The 19,400-nt window shown below is 45.2% G+C and overlaps 6 protein-coding genes across 6 annotated transcripts; all 6 read left to right on the top strand.

The window, feature by feature from the left end:
- The first annotated feature begins 757 nt into the window (after window positions 1-757).
- V2V93DRAFT_368699 (Fe-S cluster assembly protein DRE2) lies at window positions 758-2,290 on the top strand. The gene has a single exon (XM_066909845.1). It carries the CDS (start codon window positions 895-897, stop codon window positions 1,834-1,836), a length of 942 nt encoding a protein of 313 aa, XP_066766079.1. The 5' UTR covers window positions 758-894; the 3' UTR covers window positions 1,837-2,290.
- V2V93DRAFT_368698 (armadillo-type protein) lies at window positions 2,277-5,466 on the top strand. Its single transcript, XM_066909844.1, has 5 exons — window positions 2,277-2,871; window positions 2,948-3,085; window positions 3,143-3,256; window positions 3,311-3,537; window positions 3,594-5,466. The coding sequence occupies exons 1-5, from the start codon at window positions 2,743-2,745 to the stop codon at window positions 5,395-5,397; spliced, it is 2,412 nt and encodes an 803-aa protein (XP_066766078.1). The 5' UTR covers window positions 2,277-2,742; the 3' UTR covers window positions 5,398-5,466.
- A 1,070-nt stretch (window positions 5,467-6,536) lies between these two features.
- On the top strand, window positions 6,537-9,494 carry V2V93DRAFT_323863 (uncharacterized protein; the record flags this gene model as incomplete). Its single annotated transcript, XM_066907449.1, has 5 exons — window positions 6,537-6,712; window positions 6,776-6,944; window positions 7,009-7,246; window positions 7,309-7,761; window positions 7,792-9,494. 5 exons carry the CDS (start codon window positions 6,537-6,539, stop codon window positions 9,492-9,494), a joined length of 2,739 nt encoding a protein of 912 aa, XP_066766077.1.
- A 1,713-nt stretch (window positions 9,495-11,207) lies between these two features.
- Window positions 11,208-12,239, top strand: V2V93DRAFT_391013 (aminotransferase; the record flags this gene model as incomplete). Its single annotated transcript, XM_066912425.1, has 1 exon — window positions 11,208-12,239. One exon carries the CDS (start codon window positions 11,208-11,210, stop codon window positions 12,237-12,239), a length of 1,032 nt encoding a protein of 343 aa, XP_066766076.1.
- An 804-nt stretch (window positions 12,240-13,043) lies between these two features.
- Window positions 13,044-14,747, top strand: V2V93DRAFT_368691 (chaperonin 10-like protein). Its single transcript, XM_066909843.1, has 2 exons — window positions 13,044-13,510; window positions 13,606-14,747. Exons 1-2 carry the CDS (start codon window positions 13,436-13,438, stop codon window positions 14,629-14,631), a joined length of 1,101 nt encoding a protein of 366 aa, XP_066766075.1. The 5' UTR covers window positions 13,044-13,435; the 3' UTR covers window positions 14,632-14,747.
- A 2,358-nt stretch (window positions 14,748-17,105) lies between these two features.
- V2V93DRAFT_368688 (Hnm1p) lies at window positions 17,106-19,118 on the top strand. Its single transcript, XM_066909842.1, has 2 exons — window positions 17,106-17,274; window positions 17,336-19,118. Exons 1-2 carry the CDS (start codon window positions 17,173-17,175, stop codon window positions 18,830-18,832), a joined length of 1,599 nt encoding a protein of 532 aa, XP_066766074.1. The 5' UTR covers window positions 17,106-17,172; the 3' UTR covers window positions 18,833-19,118.
- The last annotated feature ends 282 nt before the right edge of the window (window positions 19,119-19,400 follow it).

Genomic DNA, 19,400 nt, shown 5'->3' with positions numbered 1-19,400 from the left:
AATCTTTTTCGTATAGTTGCGCAACAGATTCATTTCACAGAGATGCTAGAGGTATAAAAATTATTCTTCGAAGAATTGATATTGCTTAACTTATACGTTGGCAATTTACTGGATTCACGAGATACTATTTTTTAGAAATTCAATTCCGCCAGTCTATGCAGATGTTGGAATATAGAGATGTTAGTATAAAATAGCATGTTGCCGTAGGTCACGTAAAATTACAACAGCTGCGGTTGATAGAACATAACTAGGCGAAGAATGAACACAGAAAAATTGATTATCTTAGGCTCGGCTCTACATAATCAAGATCAAATAACTGTAAACGCCTTGCGGCTGGCCATGTTGTGAGGCGACAGAGAGAGGCATGACGATTAGAGCAGTCGTGAGTGGCAGTAAGAGCACAAGCCAGTTCTAAACAGATGAGCCGCCGTCCGCGTGCAAGGTCAGGTACAAAGCCAAGGGTAGATATTAATTGCCTTTCAGCAACTAGTGGGGCTCATGGGACAAGAAGGGCTTGCCGAAAAGATGAATTGTAGTTGTCATGATTGGCCATCTAGCATCAGTCGAGGCCATTGTTTACATTAACTTATCGCCCATTGGTAATTCATATATATCACGTGATATAACGGGTGACTTTACGTCCGGAAATTAATAATTTGAACCCTAAAACAAAATGCGCTTACAAACTGCCGCTCTGAATTAAGCTTTTTCTCTCCCTTCGCATTCTCACAGCTGATTACAATAAGTCGCCTCCACCTTTTTTTTTTCCTTCATAAACTCGTGCACTCTCAGCCCAACTCGTTCGACCCTCTAATACTGACACTGTCCCATCCGACAGCTGTCGCCTTCTAGGATTTTTTTTCTTCGCGCTCTTTGATTTATCTTCAGCCCGTGATGCCGACACTCCTTCTCACACATCCTTCGTTGGCATCTGACCCGCATCGGGTGTCCGAAATTACGGCGCAAATGGTTCAGCCAGTGTCGCATCAGATGCTCGACCGTCTCTCTTCGGGTGCAGTTTCTCTTCCTAAAGCGCACTACACTGGTATCAGGGTGGCGCCATCCGGTACTACGCTGCCACCAGCTGTGGTGGCGATGATTGCTGATGCCATTGTCGCTGGCGGCAAGATTGAAGGTGTTTCGTCTTTGCAAAACATGGATGCTCTCATGAATGGCTTTTTGGTCTCAGGGGATAGTCAGGAAGCTATCTGGACAAAGCCCGAGGCTCAGAAAGTCGTTCTACTGAAGCGGAGGTCGCCGACGGAGAGGTCAGCTGCTGCCTCCATCAGCCTCCTAAGTAAGCCCAGCGCAACCTCCACTCCACAAGCAACGTCGACGTCGTCCATCTCTTCTCCTGCACTTTCTGCTGCATCCACCACTTCTACTGCTTCATCAATTTCGTCTCCTAAACGACAGGCAGAAGAACCATGGACAGTGGATGTTAACGACGAGTTTTCATTCAATGATGTAGAGGATGACGATATTATCGATGAGGACGCTCTGCTTGATGGTGAGCTCCCTGATACTATCAAACTTCCTATCGTCTGTCTTCCCACAGGAAAGAGACGCCGGAAGGCTTGCAAGGATTGCACTTGTGGATTAAAAGAACTCGAGCTTCAGGAGGAAGAACAGCGGCGGCAGAAGCAAGCTAACGTCGTTCAACTCTCACTCGACGATACAGCCGAGATCGATTTTACCGTTCCTGGAAAGACTGGCTCTTGCGGCAACTGTTCTCTCGGTGATGCTTTCAGATGTGATGGGTGTCCGTACTTGGGACTGCCTCCATTTAAAGAGGGAGAAGCTGTCAGCATTGATGCTCTAGGAAACGACTTTTGAGTTTGCTCTACAGCTTTGCATTTTTCTGGTTAAAAGTTTTTTTTAGTAGTCTCTTCGAAATCACTTTCGGGCGGCTGGCATTACCTCAAAATGATCATGTGTATCCTAGGGAACGTACTCTCTGGTTAGGCATTTCCTTTTCTACACAGTCCTGTCTTTTGTTTGCTTTTCGCTTTTTGGGCAATAGTTTTGCATATTCATAATTCCTGTGTTTTTCGTTTTGTTTTATTTTTTTATCTTTGAATGGATTGCGGAAGGATGTGGGTTTTGTTTTTGTGCTTGAAGCGAGTACAGGTATTATGTATATTTATAAGCGTCCGTGTCATACTTAGAACGGATATTTATCATGGTAAATGCGAAAAATCTCTACAAATTTGATATTGAATTAGATGAGATGTAAGACTCGTATTACTTCATACCTATTATTTAATGACAATCGATGATCAAATGCGACTCGGTGATATGAAAGTGAGACTGTCAGAAAAAATCATCCCGTTTCTCGCAAGCTGAGCAGGCACTGGTGCATCCAAGTACAAAGCTAAATTTGCCCACCCTACGTGTCGAGAGCTGACAACAAGACACACCGGTCGCTTTATTTTTTTCTGGTTCAGCGCAGTTACAGATTCCGGACACTAGCGTTCCCCTACCTTGTCATACTGCTTTTTAAATTTATTAGTAGCAAAGGATTTTGCTCTGCAGCTGTCGCTTGTGTCGCTCGTTGCACAATATACTTGACCAGCTAGCCATTAAAGACCCCTCCCAACCGACACTTTCAGAAACTGGGAAACACAAACAATCCGCTATCAAACATTGAAAGTTCCTTTGAGAATTTATTTTTCTTTTTTCTTGCGCGTCTCATTAGATCCTCTATGCATTGTTGCTGTCTGTGATACTAAAACAGAAATTATGGACTTCCTAAAGTCGACGATCGCGTCAATTGCGGCGAAGGCAAACACTGCATTCCCTTATTCTCTCGGAGAGAAGATAGAATTCCAAAATGACACAATATGGAATGTCTACCATGCTACGCGTCGCGTAAGTTTTCTGCCGTTGATTTTATAGCTAAGACGCGTACTACAGTTGGTGCAAGTTTGACTGACCATTATTTTAGAGCGATAATTTGGCATGCTGCGTTTTCGAGTTCGATATCAATTCACAAAGAAGTAGACTGCCGTTGGCACGAAATGCCATGAAGAAGTTGAGAACTATGAGATATCCAGGAATTATCAAAGTTCTAGATACGTACGAGGTGCGTCAATCATATGGGTTCTCCTAGCTGACCAAAAGGTTTAACTCCGAGTATTAGAATGAGCAATCAATTTTGATTGCCACAGAGTCCGTCGTTCCACTGGATGTGGTGCTGCAAAACAGAGAGATTATGAACAACGAGGCTATGAAATGGGGTCTATATCTCGTGGCCGTAAGTCTTCAACACTGGAATTTTGACTAGCCAGTCGGCTAATATTGTATGTAGAACACGGTCAAATTCATCAATGTGGACGCATCTTCTATCCACGGAAATATTCGCCAATCCTCAATATTCGTTGCCGATACCGGCGAGTGGCGACTTTCCGGGTTTGAGCTTCTTACTTCGACAAAAGAAGAAGAACCTGTGATTTACACATTCGGCGGCTTGGTTCCCGATTCCCGACGGTTTGCAGCTCCTGAGGTAAATAAAGGCGGATGGGATATTCTCAAAAAGTAGTAGCTATAGCTTTTTTATTGATATATAATGTTTTGCTGACTTGGGACTTAAGACAACCTCATCATTTGGTCGATTCCTATCTTTTCGGTGTTCTCATTTTTGAAATATTTAATGGTAGATTTTCTACTGCTGATCAGATACAATCATCGGCACGAAAAAATATCCCCGCAGAATTATTTGGACCCTTCAAGAAACTTGTTCAGGCTCTTCCTCGACAGAGAGCGAGTGTCAAGCAATTCATAGATGTTGGCAAAGAAGACAGCAAAGTGACTCCTGGAGGTGGATTTTTTAAGACAGATTTGATTCAGCTTTCGGAGAGCGTGGATAGTTTAAATGTGCAAAGCGAGCATGAACGCGAATCATTTATCCGAGACTTTCAGCGCGCCAGATCGAAATTCCCGCCTAATTATTTGAGATTGAAAATTCTACCGCAGCTGGTTAGTTGTATTGAATTTGGCGGTGGTGGCCCTAAATTGTTCGCGCTTCTACTGGACATTGCACAGAATGTGGAACAAGATGAGTTTCAAGCGGCGGTCATGCCGACAATTGTTAAATTATATTCGTCTCCTGATAGAACGGTTCGCATTGCATTACTAGAGAATTTGAACAAGTATATCGACAAGCTCCCGAACAAAGTCATAAATGACAAAATTTTTCCAGAGCTCTTGAATGGTTTCTCAGATATTGCACCAGCAATCCGCGAACAAACTGTGAAGTCAGTTTTAGTTTTTGTACCGAAACTATCCGATCGCAATATAAACAATGACCTACTACGAAGTTTAGCACGCACCCAGAACGACGAGCAACCGGGAATCAGAACTAATACTACGATCTGTTTGGGGAAGATAGCACATAACCTCGGACCGCATACCCGGTCACGAGTTTTGGTAACTGCGTTTACCAGATCGTTGAAGGATCCATTCGTGCATGCTCGTAATGCTGCGCTGATGGCGCTGGCTGTCACTATTGACATCTTTTCTCCCGAAGACTGCTGCTCTAAGCTGCTACCGGCCATATGCCCGAGTTTGTTAGACAAAGAGAAGATCGTGCGCTCACAAGCGCATAAGACTCTTGAGATTTACCTTGCAAAAGTGACTAGTCATGCTGCGACGATGTCAGATGCCGGATCTGCACAACCTCTTACATCGGCTCCGGCGTCGGGTACAGCCGCCCCTAAACTGCCGGATATGCAAGAAACTTCCGAAGTGAGTAGTGAGTCGTCATGGGGTGGTTGGAATGCGATCAATGGATTTGCAAAGCGACTTGTTAATGACGAGATAGGCGATGTCGATCACGGGGTTCCACCTCCAAGGGCATCTACTGATTCCTCTGTTTCGAGTATTGCCAATTCTAAGGGTACGACAGAGTATCTTAGTCCAGGATCATCGGTTACACGACCTTCGTCGTCTACCTCCTCGTTGGGATTTGGCAGCTCAGGAGTAAGATTCGAGCCAGAGCCAGTTGATGGCGACGACGATTTCGGTTGGGGTGAAAGTGATATAGACGGAGACAATACTTTCACCGACAGCAACCACAAACAGGAAGCTGATGATGAAGCTGATGACTGGGCCGGATTTGATACTACAGCCCCTACGCGTTCCGTCAGGGCACCTAATCACGCCCCAGCGAAAATTACTACTCGAACTACTGTTTCGTCTGCGGCGACTACGAGAGTACCCAATGGCAATAAGCCCAGCATTTCTACAACTGCAAGGTCTATGACAGCTGTCGCCGCATCGAAGAAGACTATTGCGGGAACCAAATCACATTCAATTGCTGCTCACAAAGAGCAAAAGAAAGGGTCCAAGTTTGCAGATACCGGGATTGACGAGGATGATTGGGGTGAAGGATGGTGAGACGAGAAAAATGACATGGTTTCGAGCAGCCTGTGTAATTACTAGTATTCGGTTTTAATAACATCCAGTTCTAATTTCTTCTTTACTGCTGTTTGATTAGAAAGGCGAAGTCTATAAACTTGCTTAATTGTAGAAAATTTCGCATTATGCAGAGGAGAGAATGTTATGATATATTGTATACTTTACCACATTTAATAGCACCAGAATGGCATCGGTGGTTCACAATGGAATTAAGAATTTCTGTTGAATTTGATTAATACTCCAGTCAAACATTGAGACTACCTTTAATTTGATTTTGGCTGCCAATGACGCTATTTTATTGCTATATGCTGGCAAGTATACTCAGAAGCAATTGATTACATCCATTTAGCCAGTGCTTAAAGCAAAATCAAGCGGGGGGACAGATAACGTCATATATGAATAACCGCGCAATGGTTATGCTTCTAGCTCAGTCCTCTGTCCCTGGTAAAAAAATCAACTCGCACGATCTCCTCGCTGAATCGCGAACCTATCTCATCTCAGGTTTCTGATTATCCTTACTCCCCATTTTCGCCGAGTAGGGTCCTTGCAGATTGCTTTTTTTAGAGCTGCTTTCCCTCGTGACTCCGGCTTACGCTTGCGACGTCATCCTTATTGTTCTCTGTGGGTCATCACTGGAAATTTCATACTAGCCTAGCACACTGCCAGCAGCCTTGTTTTTCGGATACTGCTTCCTCTTATCTCTAAATTATTTTGAATATTACTGGACCCAATTAAGTTTGTGTTTCAGTGCTATTTGCCAATATTTGATCTAGAACATTTGGTACTGTCCAGATCCGTGGAGCACGCTCCGTGACGTGTTAGATCAGCTCTTTACCTCAAAGCTGGAATTTATTTGATTTTCTAAGATCCTCAGCTCGGTTTTTTTTGCTGGTTACAAGAATTCACAAAAGGAGTTTTGATTTGTGGCTTTGCGATTTTGTCGAAAGAATAAGGAGAAAGCCCATTTATCTTTTGCATACGCGCGTCTTCTAGCCCTATTAACGACCGATCAACCGCTTCTCACACCCGACATCTTTGGGAACTAGAAATTTCCATTCTAATCGCAATTATTTGTGCCTTGTTGACTGTCAGTTGTCAGTAGGCGCAATCGATTGATTATGACAACGGCCGTAAACAACTCCGGTACGGGAACTCCTCCTCGATCGGGTCCTTCGCCCGCATCGGGTGTCCAAAGTCAACGCGGCAATATGCCGCAGAATTTAAGAGGTTCGGGAAATGGCCCTCCAAGGCGAAACGTTGGTTCGCCTGCGAATGATGGACCGCAGAATCAAAGGTATGTAATATCATGCTCTTACGGCTATATGTCCCTGATTTATAGGCTAATGATTTGCTCTAGGCGCGGTTCAAAACCATGGAATAACCATCAGGGTGGTAATGGTCAGTTCCCAAATAACCGGAGCGGTTCTTATGCTAGTAACAGTGGTCGCAAGTCGCCTGGGGGCGACTCAGACTCGTCGGACCGGCACTTGCATGATCGCTTGCTTTATCTACTGATCCGCGCGGTGGTAAGTTCATATTTATCATTCAATCCGCAAGAGTACTGGGCTCACTGATGGATAATCCGTATAGGGTAGTTCGGTTGTTGCGACTGTTCGCACGGGTGCGCGATTCTCTGGCATATTATCATCAGCTCACACTCAAGGTGATATCGGTGTGACTCTCCGCTTTGCCCGCCAAATAGCGGCTCCTCCTAATGAGGAACTCGACAATGAGGCTAAAGATACTGTGATTGGCACTCTAATTATACAGCCTGAGGATTTGTTAGATATAAAGGTGATTGAGGTTAACGTCGTCGATGCGCAGTCAAGTAAGAGATAATTTTATTTTGTGACAAGGATAGAGCTGGAGCTAATTACTTCCAATTTCCAGACTTTCGAACTGATACCGACATTTCGCGTGGAGGCGATGTACGCGAAAGAGAGCTGCAGCCTTGGACTCCAGATGCATCTGTTCCCCTTGACGATTCTCTAGACGATCTCTCCAAAAAGAGCGGGGGAACATGGGATCAATTCGCTGCTAACGAGAAGTTATTTGGCGTTCAATCAACATTTGACGAACTTTTATATACCACAAAAGTCGATAAATCTCACCCGCAATACAGGGAGAGATTGGCAGAAGCTGAGCGTATTGCTCGCGAAATCGAAAGTTCGGCCCATAATGGTAATTTGCACATGGCTGAAGAGCGAGGAGTGATTATCGATGATTCAGGCGCTGATGAGGAAGACAAATATTCCGGAGTGGTGCGTAATGAGGCTCAACTGAGCAATCTTCAGGGTGATTCGACTAAGTATACTCCACCGGCATTGAGAGGAAAGACTGCAAGTATCGATTCGTCCAAGCCAGTGGCTGTAGCTACTGCTCAAGAGCCAGCACAGACAACAGTGCAAGTACCAGCTCCTCAGCCGGAACAAAGAGCGCCCACACCAGCGTCTCAAGTTGATTCTGCTATTATCTCTAGCAAAATCACAGTGCCTTCCTCCACTCCTACTCCAAAAGCCGCGCCATCACTTGCAACAATCAAGCCCTTCATACCTGCAGCCAGGAAAGCCGCTGCCGCTGAAGCTATTGCCGCATCTGTGCGGAAAGATTTAATTTTCTCTCCGAAAGAGAAGCCAGCCGCTGAAGCAACTGCGATTCCATCTCCTGTTGTTGCAGCGACCGGAGATAGTGTACCAAAGACAGCGACCATCAAGTTGGACAATCAGCAGATCGCTGGCACTTTCAAGCAATTTGTCCACGGTGAGAAAGAACGACTCACACTGAAGAAGCAGGAAATGAGACAGAAAGGTCAAGAAGATAGGCTGTCAGATTTGTTGGCTTTCTCGCAGTCGTTCAAACTAAACACTCCTGTTCCTATTGATTTGGTCCCTATCCTCGCCAAAGACAAGGCGAAGCAGGAAGAGATCATTAGCAAATCTGCGGCCAACTCTCTGCAGACAGATGCCAAGAAGCCTTTGTCATCTGCCGCGATGGCGCAGACCGGATCTGATGTTGGAGTAGGGACTTCCAAGACGGCATCACCGGCTCCGCCTTTGAGTGCTCGGTTAGCTGCTATCAATATTAACAAGCAGAAGGATGACACAACCTCCTCGACACCCCCTGTTCCTTCACCAGTGCCAGCAAAGGCATCTCCGACAACGCCGACCAAGAAGCTTAATATCAATGCGCATGAGTTCAGGCCCAATCCACTCGCGGCCTCCTTCACTCCGTCATTTGCACCTAGGGGACCATCAATGTCTCCATCCATTACTCCGTCTTCGGCGGCTGGTACGCCGCGGTTGGCTAACAAGTCTCTACCTGCGCAACGCCCTGAAAGTCCGTCGTTTTTTGGAGCACGATGGAAAGCTCCAAGCAAGCGCTCGAGCATCAAAGATGATTTTAATCCATTTCTCACTCTAAGGGCGGAATATACTGGAACCGAGCCGTTTGTATTGCCAAAAACATATATGTCGCCACCTACTTGGGTTTTGGGAGACAGCCAGGAGATTTCACACGTTGAGATGTTTGTTCAGCCTGAGCCTACTGGAAATGTGAGAATATCTAGCATTCCTCTTCCGGCGCCGGTTGCATTTTCCCCGCGTGGTCCTCCATCTCTTCCTTCTGGCCATGTATCGCCTTCACTTAGTGGGCCTGGGTCGCCGTTCGTTCCTCCTCCTACTATGTATGACGAGTCTATGCGTGCCACTTTAATATCTGGGGCTTCACCTCCAATTGCTTCGCCTAATATGGGAACTCAGCCAATGATGCATAGCCCTGGTCAGTTCCCGACTGCGATGACGTATGGTCAGCAATATCCCCAATACTATAGGGGTGGTCCGGGACCTAATCCAGGAATTCCACCAGGATTTATGGGCGGTCCTCCACTACCTCCTCAACAGTTTATTCAACATCAAGGAATGCCGGGCTATATCCCGCAGCAACAGATGGCCCCTGGTCCGGGATACGGCTCGCCTGGTCGCAACAACTATCAGGCGACTATGATGATGCCGAATCCTAGCCAGCAGGGAAATTTCAATAACAATGGCGGATTCTATGCTCAACCTCAAAGTAAGTAAACGTATTTTTAGCGGATTTCTCGAAAAAGGTATAACATTTGCTTGATTGTAGTGCATATGATGCGCGGTCCGCCAATGTCGATGCCACCAGGTGCGCCGCAGATGATGGTGCCCCCTCTCCAGAGCGGCATGCCACCACCCCCGCCTCCGCAGCCAGCAACCGCGCCGCGGCAATTCAGTCACCAGGAGCAAGGTCCCTCATCGCATATACAGGCATCTGTACAGTCAGATTAATCCGAGCGACAAGTTCCTTTAGTAAGGATATGCGGTAGTCTCAGGCATTAAGTGAAGGTCGGCTGAACAGCAGCAGTGGTGGAGCGCTTCACTCTCCTTGGATTAGGAGCGTCATTTGAGCATAGGATACCTGCACGCATGCAGAAGAAAGAGTTTGATGAGAGTACTAAATAGACAAGTTATTGTTTGCCCTTTTGCTAAAGCAAAAGTTTTTTTTATGTTTACTGCATCGTCGTCTCATCAGTTTTGTGAGCGTCGTTTGCGCAACTGTACTCTCCTCATTATATTAGGCATACGATAGTCTCCGGTTGTCTCATTTGACGTCTTATGCTGATAGGAGGACGAGATAATTATTCCAGATTGCTACTATTTATTAAAGAAATATTACGAGCGCTGGATTTCTTTTGCTGCCCAATATTGATTTCTCGTTAACGGACTAAAGATAATTTTATTTTCAATTTTCTTTGTCCGAGGGCTCATCTATGTGCTTATGAATGCATTCATGTATATTGTTAGTTGTCTCAAGATCTTTTATTGCCCCTAATATCTATACAATTTTCTCATCTCTATATCATGTATATGTATGGCCTGATGCTCGAATGTGTTACTGTAAGAAAAACTCTCCCAAATTGGTGACTAGCATATTTTCGTTTTGGATATCAGCGATAGTCATTGATACGAGTCCGTCAACTATTTACCTGTTTGCTAAATTTGCGAGATTCGACGACATTTAAAGCTATTGAGTATTATATCCAAGTCTTTGACACTAAGCAGAGTGAGTGCTGCGGACAGCTAATGAATGGTGCCATAAATTGCATCAGACGCATCCAGCACTCTGTATTTATTCCTTTGTATTTTATAATCTGCTCTATCTGTTTTTAATTCACGATAATTGATTAGACAATGGTAAAAAAAGAATTAAAGCCGGCCTGAAAGGTCTCTGCCAAGATAATAATAACCGGTTACAAACGGCAACACGCGGTGAAATACGCTTCAGCCGCGCGAAGCCGGTATCGGCCTCAAGAGTTAGTAATATTTTGCCATTGCCACCGCGTTTATTTTTAGTTTTCTCCTTCCCATTTTCTTCCTTCTTTTGGGTCGATTTACTAGTTAACCTTATTTTTCGATTGTATGTGGTGTGCTGCTGCAAAGAGCGATATCGCAGGGAGGGCAAGATAGAGTCAGGATAAACGGTAACTGACGGCAATGGGTCATTCGGAGGAGTAATAAATGTTTATACCTCATCCCTATAAATCTCTTGACTTTCTCTGCTACTTGTCTGTTTCTTTTCTTTACTATATCCTTCGTTGATCTGTTAACAAAATGGCACCCACTGTAACTTCTTCCGCTACTTCTGCTGTTGCCACACCGGCGTTTGCTGCTGATACATTTCGTGCTGATGATTTGACTACCACCCTCAATGACTCCCCGCGCCAATTCATTGATCCGCGATCGCTTGTCAGTCTATTGACCGATCACATGCTTATTGCCAACTGGAACAAGACAACCGGGTGGGGTGCTCCATCTATTGTCCCCTATGCTCCACTAGCGCTTGACCCGGCTAGCTCTGTACTTCATTACGCAACAGAGTGCTTTGAAGGCATGAAAGCCTATCGCAACAAAAGGACTGGCAAGGTCTGTATTTTCCGACCAGAGTTGAATGCGCGTAGAATGAACAAATCTTGCGATCGCGTCTCATTGCCTACCTTCGACGAGACCGAGTTTGTCAAACTCGTGCAGAAATTCACCGCGGTCGAGAAGCGGTATTTGGCGTGGCAAGGCGAGGTAGAGATGACGGAGACTGACGATTCTGATTTTCTTTATCTGCGTCCGATGATGATAGGTACGTCTGCAAGACTCGGAGTGACTCCTCCTAATGATGCCATGTTTTTGATCATTGCATCGCGGTTACAGTCGTATAATAGTAAGCCTCTTCGCTTATTAGCACCATCGCCCGAAGAAGCCGTTCGTGCCTGGCCTGGTGGATTTGGCAACGCAAAGGTCGGTGGGAATTATGGTCCGACGATGAAGATTCAGACGGAGGCAGCCAAAATGGGATACGATCAGATTCTATGGCTATTTGACGCCAAACGCAGACTAGTTACTGAAGCGGGTGCCGCAAACTTCTTTGTTGTGTGGACCACTCCCAAAGGGACGACCGAAATTGTCACATGCCCACTTACTGAAGGCATTGTTCTTGAGGGAGTCACTAGGCAGAGTGTACTCGACTTGGCTCGTGAGCGACTTGCCGGCCCGTCATTCAATGTCGTCGAGCGCGAGTTCAGCATAGATGAGATCGTCAAGGCCGCGGACGAGGGGCGTCTTATTGAGGCATTTGCTTGCGGGACAGCGTACTTCATTGCTCCTGTTGAGCTGTTGGGATACGAAGGCCGGCAAATTGAGATTCCGCTCAAGATGGGCACTTCTGGATTTTACGCTCAGACAATCAGGAGATGGCTTGAGGAGATCATGTACGGAGAGACGGAGCATCAATGGGCTGTCACTGTATAGAATTATAGAATTATAGATATATTTAAGAATTGGGGATTTGCCTTTTTCTTTCGGTTTTGGATCATTCATCGGACAATATGGTGGGCTTAACATTTATATGATGTAGCGAATGGTTTGCGACTTTTGTCGGCGGAAAACAAATAGAGTTCCGGAGAACTTTGAAAGTGAAAATTTCGAGGCGTAAAAACATTGGCTCCTGCTCATCAGATTCTATTAGATTAGTCTTACGTCATCTTTAGGTCTGACTAGTATCCAATCAACGTGATATCCTGTAGGCATGTATCCGATAGTATACATATATTTATACTATTAGCAGCCAACGGTAAAGATGGCGGCAAAACGGCAAGACAAGACACACAGAGCTGTTCGAATGTGCTCAACGCAGCATATAGAAAACAGACCCCTGAAACCAGATGACGTCAAGAGATCTGCCGTTTAATTTCACCAAAACAGAATTTGGCCTGTAGCTGCCACGTTAGATTTATTTGTTTCGAATCTGCGACTCCAAAACAAAGGAGACTGAAGTGGGCGCCAATGAGATAGAGCTGCAGTACATGATAACCCAAATTGAATGCACTTTGTGGTCTGAATAATGCGTTTGCATTTACATAGTTAAATTAGTGATTTTCAGTAGATAGCCCTGGTCTATTTCTTTGTGCTGCTGAGTCGGCAAAGAAAAAAAGGTCTAATGCTTAGGTAATTTTGTGATTTTAATATCACAACCTTACTTAAGTGCGTGATCAATTGCTTGAGCTTGTGACATAAAAATAAATAAAATAGCTGCAGAATATAATGCAGGAATGATCTGTGCCAGATCTCCGGTCAGCAAAAAACTTTTGGCAGTCCAGCGATGCACCATCGCGTATCGATTGTATCTTATTCGTCTTTTGCTTGTGAATATCCCGTACTCCAAAGATATAGCTTGGGCAGGGCCAGCCGTTGACGATTTCTCATTTTGTTACCGCGAATCACGATGTCACAGGAGATAGCGGCAGGAAGGGCCGCAGTCCCGGCCGCAGAACTTAGCTGCCGGCCGTAGAACTTAGCTGGCGGACGGCAGCTAGGAAGATTCAGTAGCCTCTTGCCGTATCGCTATTTAGTGGGATAAAGTCTTGCCTGCTCGCCTCCTCGTCCGGCTACTTCTCGTCTCTCTTCCGAACCTTCAATAGTCGTTCAATTCTTTACTTACATTCACAATGGTTTACCCTGATACTTTTCAAGGCTTTGCTGGCTACTCATACGAAGAGTGGAATAAGCCCAAGGCTTTTGAGGTATGTACTAATCACTAATTGTGTACAATTTTGTGCTGCTTTTTCGACCAGCGCCAATTGCCCATGGCTGAAGCTAACACTATGAAAATTTTTAGTACAAGCCCAAGCCTTTCGGCCCCCAGGACATTGATATCAAGATCGAGGCTTGCGGTGTCTGCGGCTCTGATGTCCACACCATCACCGGTGGATGGGGCAAGACACCTCTTCCTCTAATTGTTGGACATGAGATTATCGGCACTGCCATTAAGGTCGGTGACGACGTCAAGTCGATCAAGGTCGGTGACCGTGTTGGCGTCGGTGCTCAAATCGGCTCGTGCTTGGCCTGCGATGAATGCAAGAGCGGCAACGAGCAGTACTGCAAGACCATCATCGACACCTATGGCTCGACCTACCCCATTGGGTACCACGATGGATCTGACGGTAATGTCACACAGGGTGGCTACGCCTCCCACATTCGTTCTCACGAGCTCTTCACTTTCCTCATCCCCGAGCAGCTCGAGACCCATCTCGTCGCTCCTATGATGTGCGCCGGTCTCACCACCTACTCACCATTGAAGCGCAACGGTTGCGGTCCAGGCAAAAAGGTTGGCATCATTGGAATCGGTGGTCTCGGTCACTTTGGTATCCAGTGGGCTAAGGCTCTGGGTGCCGAGGTCTACGTCTTCTCGCGTACTGATTCAAAGAAGGAGGACGCTATGAAGCTCGGCGCTGACGTCTTTGTCGCTACCGAGAAGGAAGGCTGGTCTACTCCGTTGAAGAAGAAACTCGACATCATCGTCTGTTGTGCTAACTCGTCCAAGAACTTCGACATTGCTTCGTACCTGTCCGTTCTCAAGGTCCACGGCCACTTTGTCAACGTCGGTCTGCCTGAGGGTGAAGGATACGTTATCAACCCCATGTCGCTGCTCGGTAACGGTGTCTACATTGGCGCTACCCACATTGGAAGCAAAAAGGAGGTTCTCGAGATGATGGATCTTGCGGTCGAGAAGGGCGTCAGACCCTGGGTTGAGACTATCCCCATTAGCGAAGAAGGTTGCGCTAAGGCTTTGCAGAAGTGCCACGACAACGATGTCAAGTACCGTGTCACCTTGGTTGATTATGAAAAGGCCTTTGGCAACTAGGTTTTCGGTCCTTATATGAAAATGTTTTTTGTTTGATAGAAGTATATAGATTAGATTTGAATTTTAATTTGCTAGAATCTTTGTTTTCTAATTGACGACTTGTTTATTTTGGTGAGATAGCAGAAGCTATTAAGCCCTGCTTGATTTAGATGCATGTGCGTATGGTAGAGGAGTAGTTGAAAACGTAAAGCGGATGGAGCGCGGCCAAGTTGCTTACTAAGTTTCCGTACTGTGTTACATGCTATATTCAGGGGAGTCTATATATAAGGAACCGTATGACTAACTATATTGGCTCAATAATGTAATAAAATGATACAAATTTATTTCATTGATAAATTCTGAGAAAACGCTTTGAGAAAAGAAACGACACATCGAATGCTGAAAAGGAAAATCATACGAACTCATAGCGAGAGAGTCCATGCCTGATTTGACTTGATTACTATCTTACACGCATATTTTTTTGCTGGCGTTTTGTATTCCCGTAGTGTCCTATTTCAAAGTAAAGCTGAAAGTGCAACTGATGTGTTGCTAGAAACACCAGACTTTAGCGAAGTCAATAAACACATCGATTAATATAGCTGTAAGATCACAACCGGAATTTTATTGGTCATGACTACAAGAAATCAAACCAGTCTTTGAATATCTTGTTATTAAGAAGTCACTTTCCATACTAAGAAAAACCTCAGTGATAAAACTGAGTATAGATGTACTCTAGATTTTAGCGTTTAATGATTTTGCTAATTGTCGCGATCACATGAGTGCCTTTCATCAAAGTAGCGTTGACAGCCGAGAGCAGGATGATTTTAGTGCATCAGACCGCCACTATAAGCCATGTCAGAGGTACTTAGACTGTGGCGTATGGCCGACGTAGATGACAGTTGTATATCTGGGGCAATGAGATTATTACGTAGCAAAGATAATTGAGTGGAGCGAGAGGTTAGGATGCAAAGGCAAAAGTTCTAAAAACAATATATATATAGAGATCTGCTTATCATAAGATAAGAGGATCCGAACGATACTCAAGAAGATAGGAGATCGAAAGTCCGAAGTGAGCTGGGGCTAGATTGATATTTGATTTTCTTATCATTATTATACAGGGGAGAAATGAACTCCGCATGTCACGATTTGGTTGGTGCTGAAGACAGCCAGTTAATGCTAGGGGCAAAAAATAGTCTGCTCGGCTAACGCTTCAACACTAAAATTTGAAAATAGGGTTGTTTACAATTGTGTAAAGATCTACTGGCCAGGTTCTGAGTTCTTGGACGTTTGATCAAGAATATTAACACAGCAGTCTGAACCAGTTGAGAGCAAAACAGCTGAGAGGGAACTAAGGTTATAAAAGATACTACATGTATGCGATTACCTGGAGGTCATCGACCTGGAAGTAGTGATAACAGCAAGAGCGCTAGATATGGCGCTCAAAACACCCTCTAGACAGCGCAATACAATATCTCCACTTGCTTGACTTGGTGAGTGCTTTGTTGACGAAGTAGCTGTGCGCGAATTCCACACGGCCCGGAACAGATGCCTTCTTTTGGACAAGAAACCCTTGGCGATGACCCAATGACGGCAGTGGCTTCAGCGCCACTGCATTCTTCTGTACCAGCCCAAGTTCTCTCGCTAGTCCCACATCAGTCCGGCGCGATGCCTGTTAGAGGCATTCAAACCAGGCCCTCTAACTCCCGACCAGCAGCGCTCTATTTCGGTTTCAGACGCGAGGCCTCGTGCTGCCACTATATTAGCTTTTGGCGTAATTATTCTACGCGATAAGGGCTCCGACCTCTCATAATCCGTCATCCCCCAGGCTTAGACTAAACACAAGAGATAAGAAACGAAAATAGATAGTATACAGCATCTGTTCTTCTATGGCCAGAACCGGTCAGCCGAGAAATCATAGTGCCAAGTGGCGTGCAGAAAGAGTTTGTATCTTGCATGTCGTGGCGTTTGACTGGCGCCCACTTCTCTATGTCCAAGCGATCTTCATCTCTAATCAGTAGACACAGCTGTAATATGCGTAGGTCGTAGCTTATCGCTCTGATGCCCTTTGCGTGGTTAGTTCTCTCTAGATATAATTAAATTTTGGGACCAGACTGGTACCGCTGTCCAGATAGGGTTACCGGTATATTGACCTGTGAGACTAAGATAACGGCTCGAACTCGGCCTGACTTGACTCACCTGACACGCCTCTCCGTGCTTGCCAATGTAGCATTTGAGAAATCTGCGCTTAGTTTAAAAGATAGAGCCGGATCGGAAATGACTGATCTAGTAGCTAGCGGTTCATTTTCTCGATGCAAATAGTGGACTAGACGTCGGTAAATCTATGTGGAAAGGGTCGTCGGATTTACTTAAAGTTTTTTGTCTTATCGCTGAGGGTACCTCTTCTTCCTCAACCTTAGCCCCTTGGATAATCAAAGCGGCGCCACGCTGGAATTCTTCCTATATAACAAAACGTATTTCCCTTCGTCTGCTGATGTCTCTCAGTTCTCCTACATACCAGCTCATCCTACTCTCTTGTTCATTCCAGAGAAACACTGCACAAAAATGGATAGTCCGATTGACTCTGTTGATGCCATGAATGTCGCCAACGACATCGACACCAACGATGTTGATGCGAACAAGCTCGGCGAGCTTGGTTACAAGCAGGTGCAGACTCTTTATTAATTCTTTTCTCCGCAAGGAGTCACTGCTTACAATAATATTGTAGGAGCTGAAACGCTCGTTCTCATTGCTATCGATGATTGGTTTTTCGTTCGCCATTCTCACGTGTTGGACTGCTCTCGGAACTACCCTTTCCTCTGCTATGCTTAATGGCGGTCCCGCTGCTTTGTTCTGGGGATGGGTTGGTGTCTGCTTCTTCACCATCTTTGTTGTTCTTTCTATGGCTGAGATTTGCTCGGCATTTCCCGTTGCTGGTGGCCAATATTCATGGGTTTTGCTTATTACCGAGTGCAAGCCCTGGGGTCGCGGCCTTTCCTATATCACTGGATGGATTCAGCTTGCTGGTCTTCTCTGCATGGGTTCCACTGCTCTTTTCCAAGTCGGTGAGTTTGTCGCTGGCATGGCTGTTTTGAACAACCCTGAATACGAGATTAAGCAGTGGCAGCTGGTGCTCATGACCTATGCCTGCTGCTTGATCAATGTTTTCATTAATATCTTTGGTAACCGTATCTTAAACCGCATCAACGACTTTGCGCTTTGGTGGTCGGTTCTCGGTTTCATTATCACTACTGTCGTCATTCTTGTCGTGACTCCCAACAAGCGTGATGCTTCGTTTGTGTTCACATCATCTATTGATCTTAGCGGCTGGAACAACACTGGCATGAGTATTATTCTTGGAATCCTGCAGTCTGCATACGGAATGTGCTGCTACGATGCTCCAGCGCATATGTCTGAGGAATTACACAACGCGACTCGCGAGGCTCCTCGTGCTATGGTGCTCTCGGTTTTTATTGGATTCATTACTGGTCTCGGATACATTATGGCTCTGTTGTTCTGCATTGTCGATATCGATTCGATCGGAAACTCTGCCACTGGTGTCCCTCTTATTCAGCTTTTCTACGATGCAATCGACAACAAGGCTGGCTCGACCTGCCTTGCTGTTATTACCTGTATCTGCTCGTTCTTTGCCTCCAACGCTCTTCTTACGGAGGGTGCCCGTTCCCTCTTTGCTTTTGCCCGTGATGGTGCCATGCCGTTCTCTCACTATCTTTGCAGGGTTGACTCGAATCTACATGTCCCTATATATGCTACCGTTGTTGCGGCATTTTTCCAGTGTGCATTTATTGCCATTGACTTTGGCTCCGAGACTGCTTTCTTGACTGTCCTGTCCATTGCCACCGTCGGTCTCTACGTCTCGTACTTACTTCCCATTGTCACGCTTATGATCCACGGCCGTGACAAGTTCAAGCCAGGATACTACTCTCTCGGAAAGTTCTGGGGCTGGACTAGCAACATCCTTGGCTCACTCTACTTGATCTTCACAACCATCTTCTTCTTCTTCCCCACAATGATGCCCGTCGATGGCAACAACATGAACTACTGCATTGTCGCTTTCGGAATTACTGGTATCTTTGGTCTTGTCTCTTGGTTTACTGCCGGACGAAAGAATTACATTCGCTCGCTGAACGTTGAGATTTCGCACGGTATCGAGATGGACAACAGTATCAGTGGTTCGGATGTCGAGTATGAGAAAAAGAACTAAAACAATCTGAGTTTTTTTTTTTGGATTTTGCTTTTAGATTTCGTTTTTTACCTAGATTTGTGATTAATATTTGCTTATTCTTGTTGCAGAGTTTGCGTTTTTTCCTTTTGGTTCTCACTACAATTGTTAAGACTATTTTTGGGTCTGTTGATTGATTACAAATATTTTTTACACTGTACATATAGCGTTTTATTTTTCTTTAGTTGGAATTATTTACATATGGTTTCATAGAACAGGTTCGTGTACCTTTCGCAAATAGCTCATAAATATAGAGTATCGGATAATATACCATAGATATCTAACAAGAACTGTCCAATTATGAATATAACAAATCACCCCGATAGTTAGGATATCCCATATCAAAATAATGACTCTTTAACCACCTCTACCGTAACAAAGAATCTATTCAAGATCCCTTGCCTTTCATTAATACTCATCAACCCCATCTCATCTCATCTCAGAGAGCAAATCAGGTCTGACCCGGACAAAGACATTTCTCCTGACTAGAAGATCTCAAAATGATATACTCTGCGCATAGACGCGAAGCACAGACGTCTTGATCCTCTAA

The sequence above is a fragment of the Kockiozyma suomiensis genome (genome assembly GCF_038497685.1).
Source record: "Kockiozyma suomiensis strain NRRL Y-17356 unplaced genomic scaffold V2V93scaffold_6, whole genome shotgun sequence".
NCBI classification, from domain to species: Eukaryota; Fungi; Ascomycota; class Lipomycetes; order Lipomycetales; family Lipomycetaceae; genus Kockiozyma; species Kockiozyma suomiensis.
This window is presented reverse-complemented; position numbering and strand designations above follow the sequence as displayed.

Excerpts from the sequence above, each read along its gene's own strand:
- V2V93DRAFT_368698 (XM_066909844.1), top strand. The coding sequence starts at position 2,743 with ATGGACTTCCTAAAGTCGACGATCGCGTCAATTGCGGCGAAGGCAAAC. Across the intron at positions 2,872-2,947 it reads TCTACCATGCTACGCGTCGC|AGCGATAATTTGGCATGCTG; the intron begins GTAAGTTTTCTG and ends CCATTATTTTAG. Across the intron at positions 3,257-3,310 it reads GGGGTCTATATCTCGTGGCC|AACACGGTCAAATTCATCAA; the intron begins GTAAGTCTTCAA and ends TATTGTATGTAG.
- V2V93DRAFT_368688 (XM_066909842.1), top strand. The coding sequence starts at position 17,173 with ATGGATAGTCCGATTGACTCTGTTGATGCCATGAATGTCGCCAACGAC. Across the intron at positions 17,275-17,335 it reads GCGAGCTTGGTTACAAGCAG|GAGCTGAAACGCTCGTTCTC; the intron begins GTGCAGACTCTT and ends ATAATATTGTAG.
- V2V93DRAFT_368699 (XM_066909845.1), top strand. The coding sequence starts at position 895 with ATGCCGACACTCCTTCTCACACATCCTTCGTTGGCATCTGACCCGCAT.
- V2V93DRAFT_368691 (XM_066909843.1), top strand. The coding sequence starts at position 13,436 with ATGGTTTACCCTGATACTTTTCAAGGCTTTGCTGGCTACTCATACGAA. Across the intron at positions 13,511-13,605 it reads ATAAGCCCAAGGCTTTTGAG|TACAAGCCCAAGCCTTTCGG; the intron begins GTATGTACTAAT and ends GAAAATTTTTAG.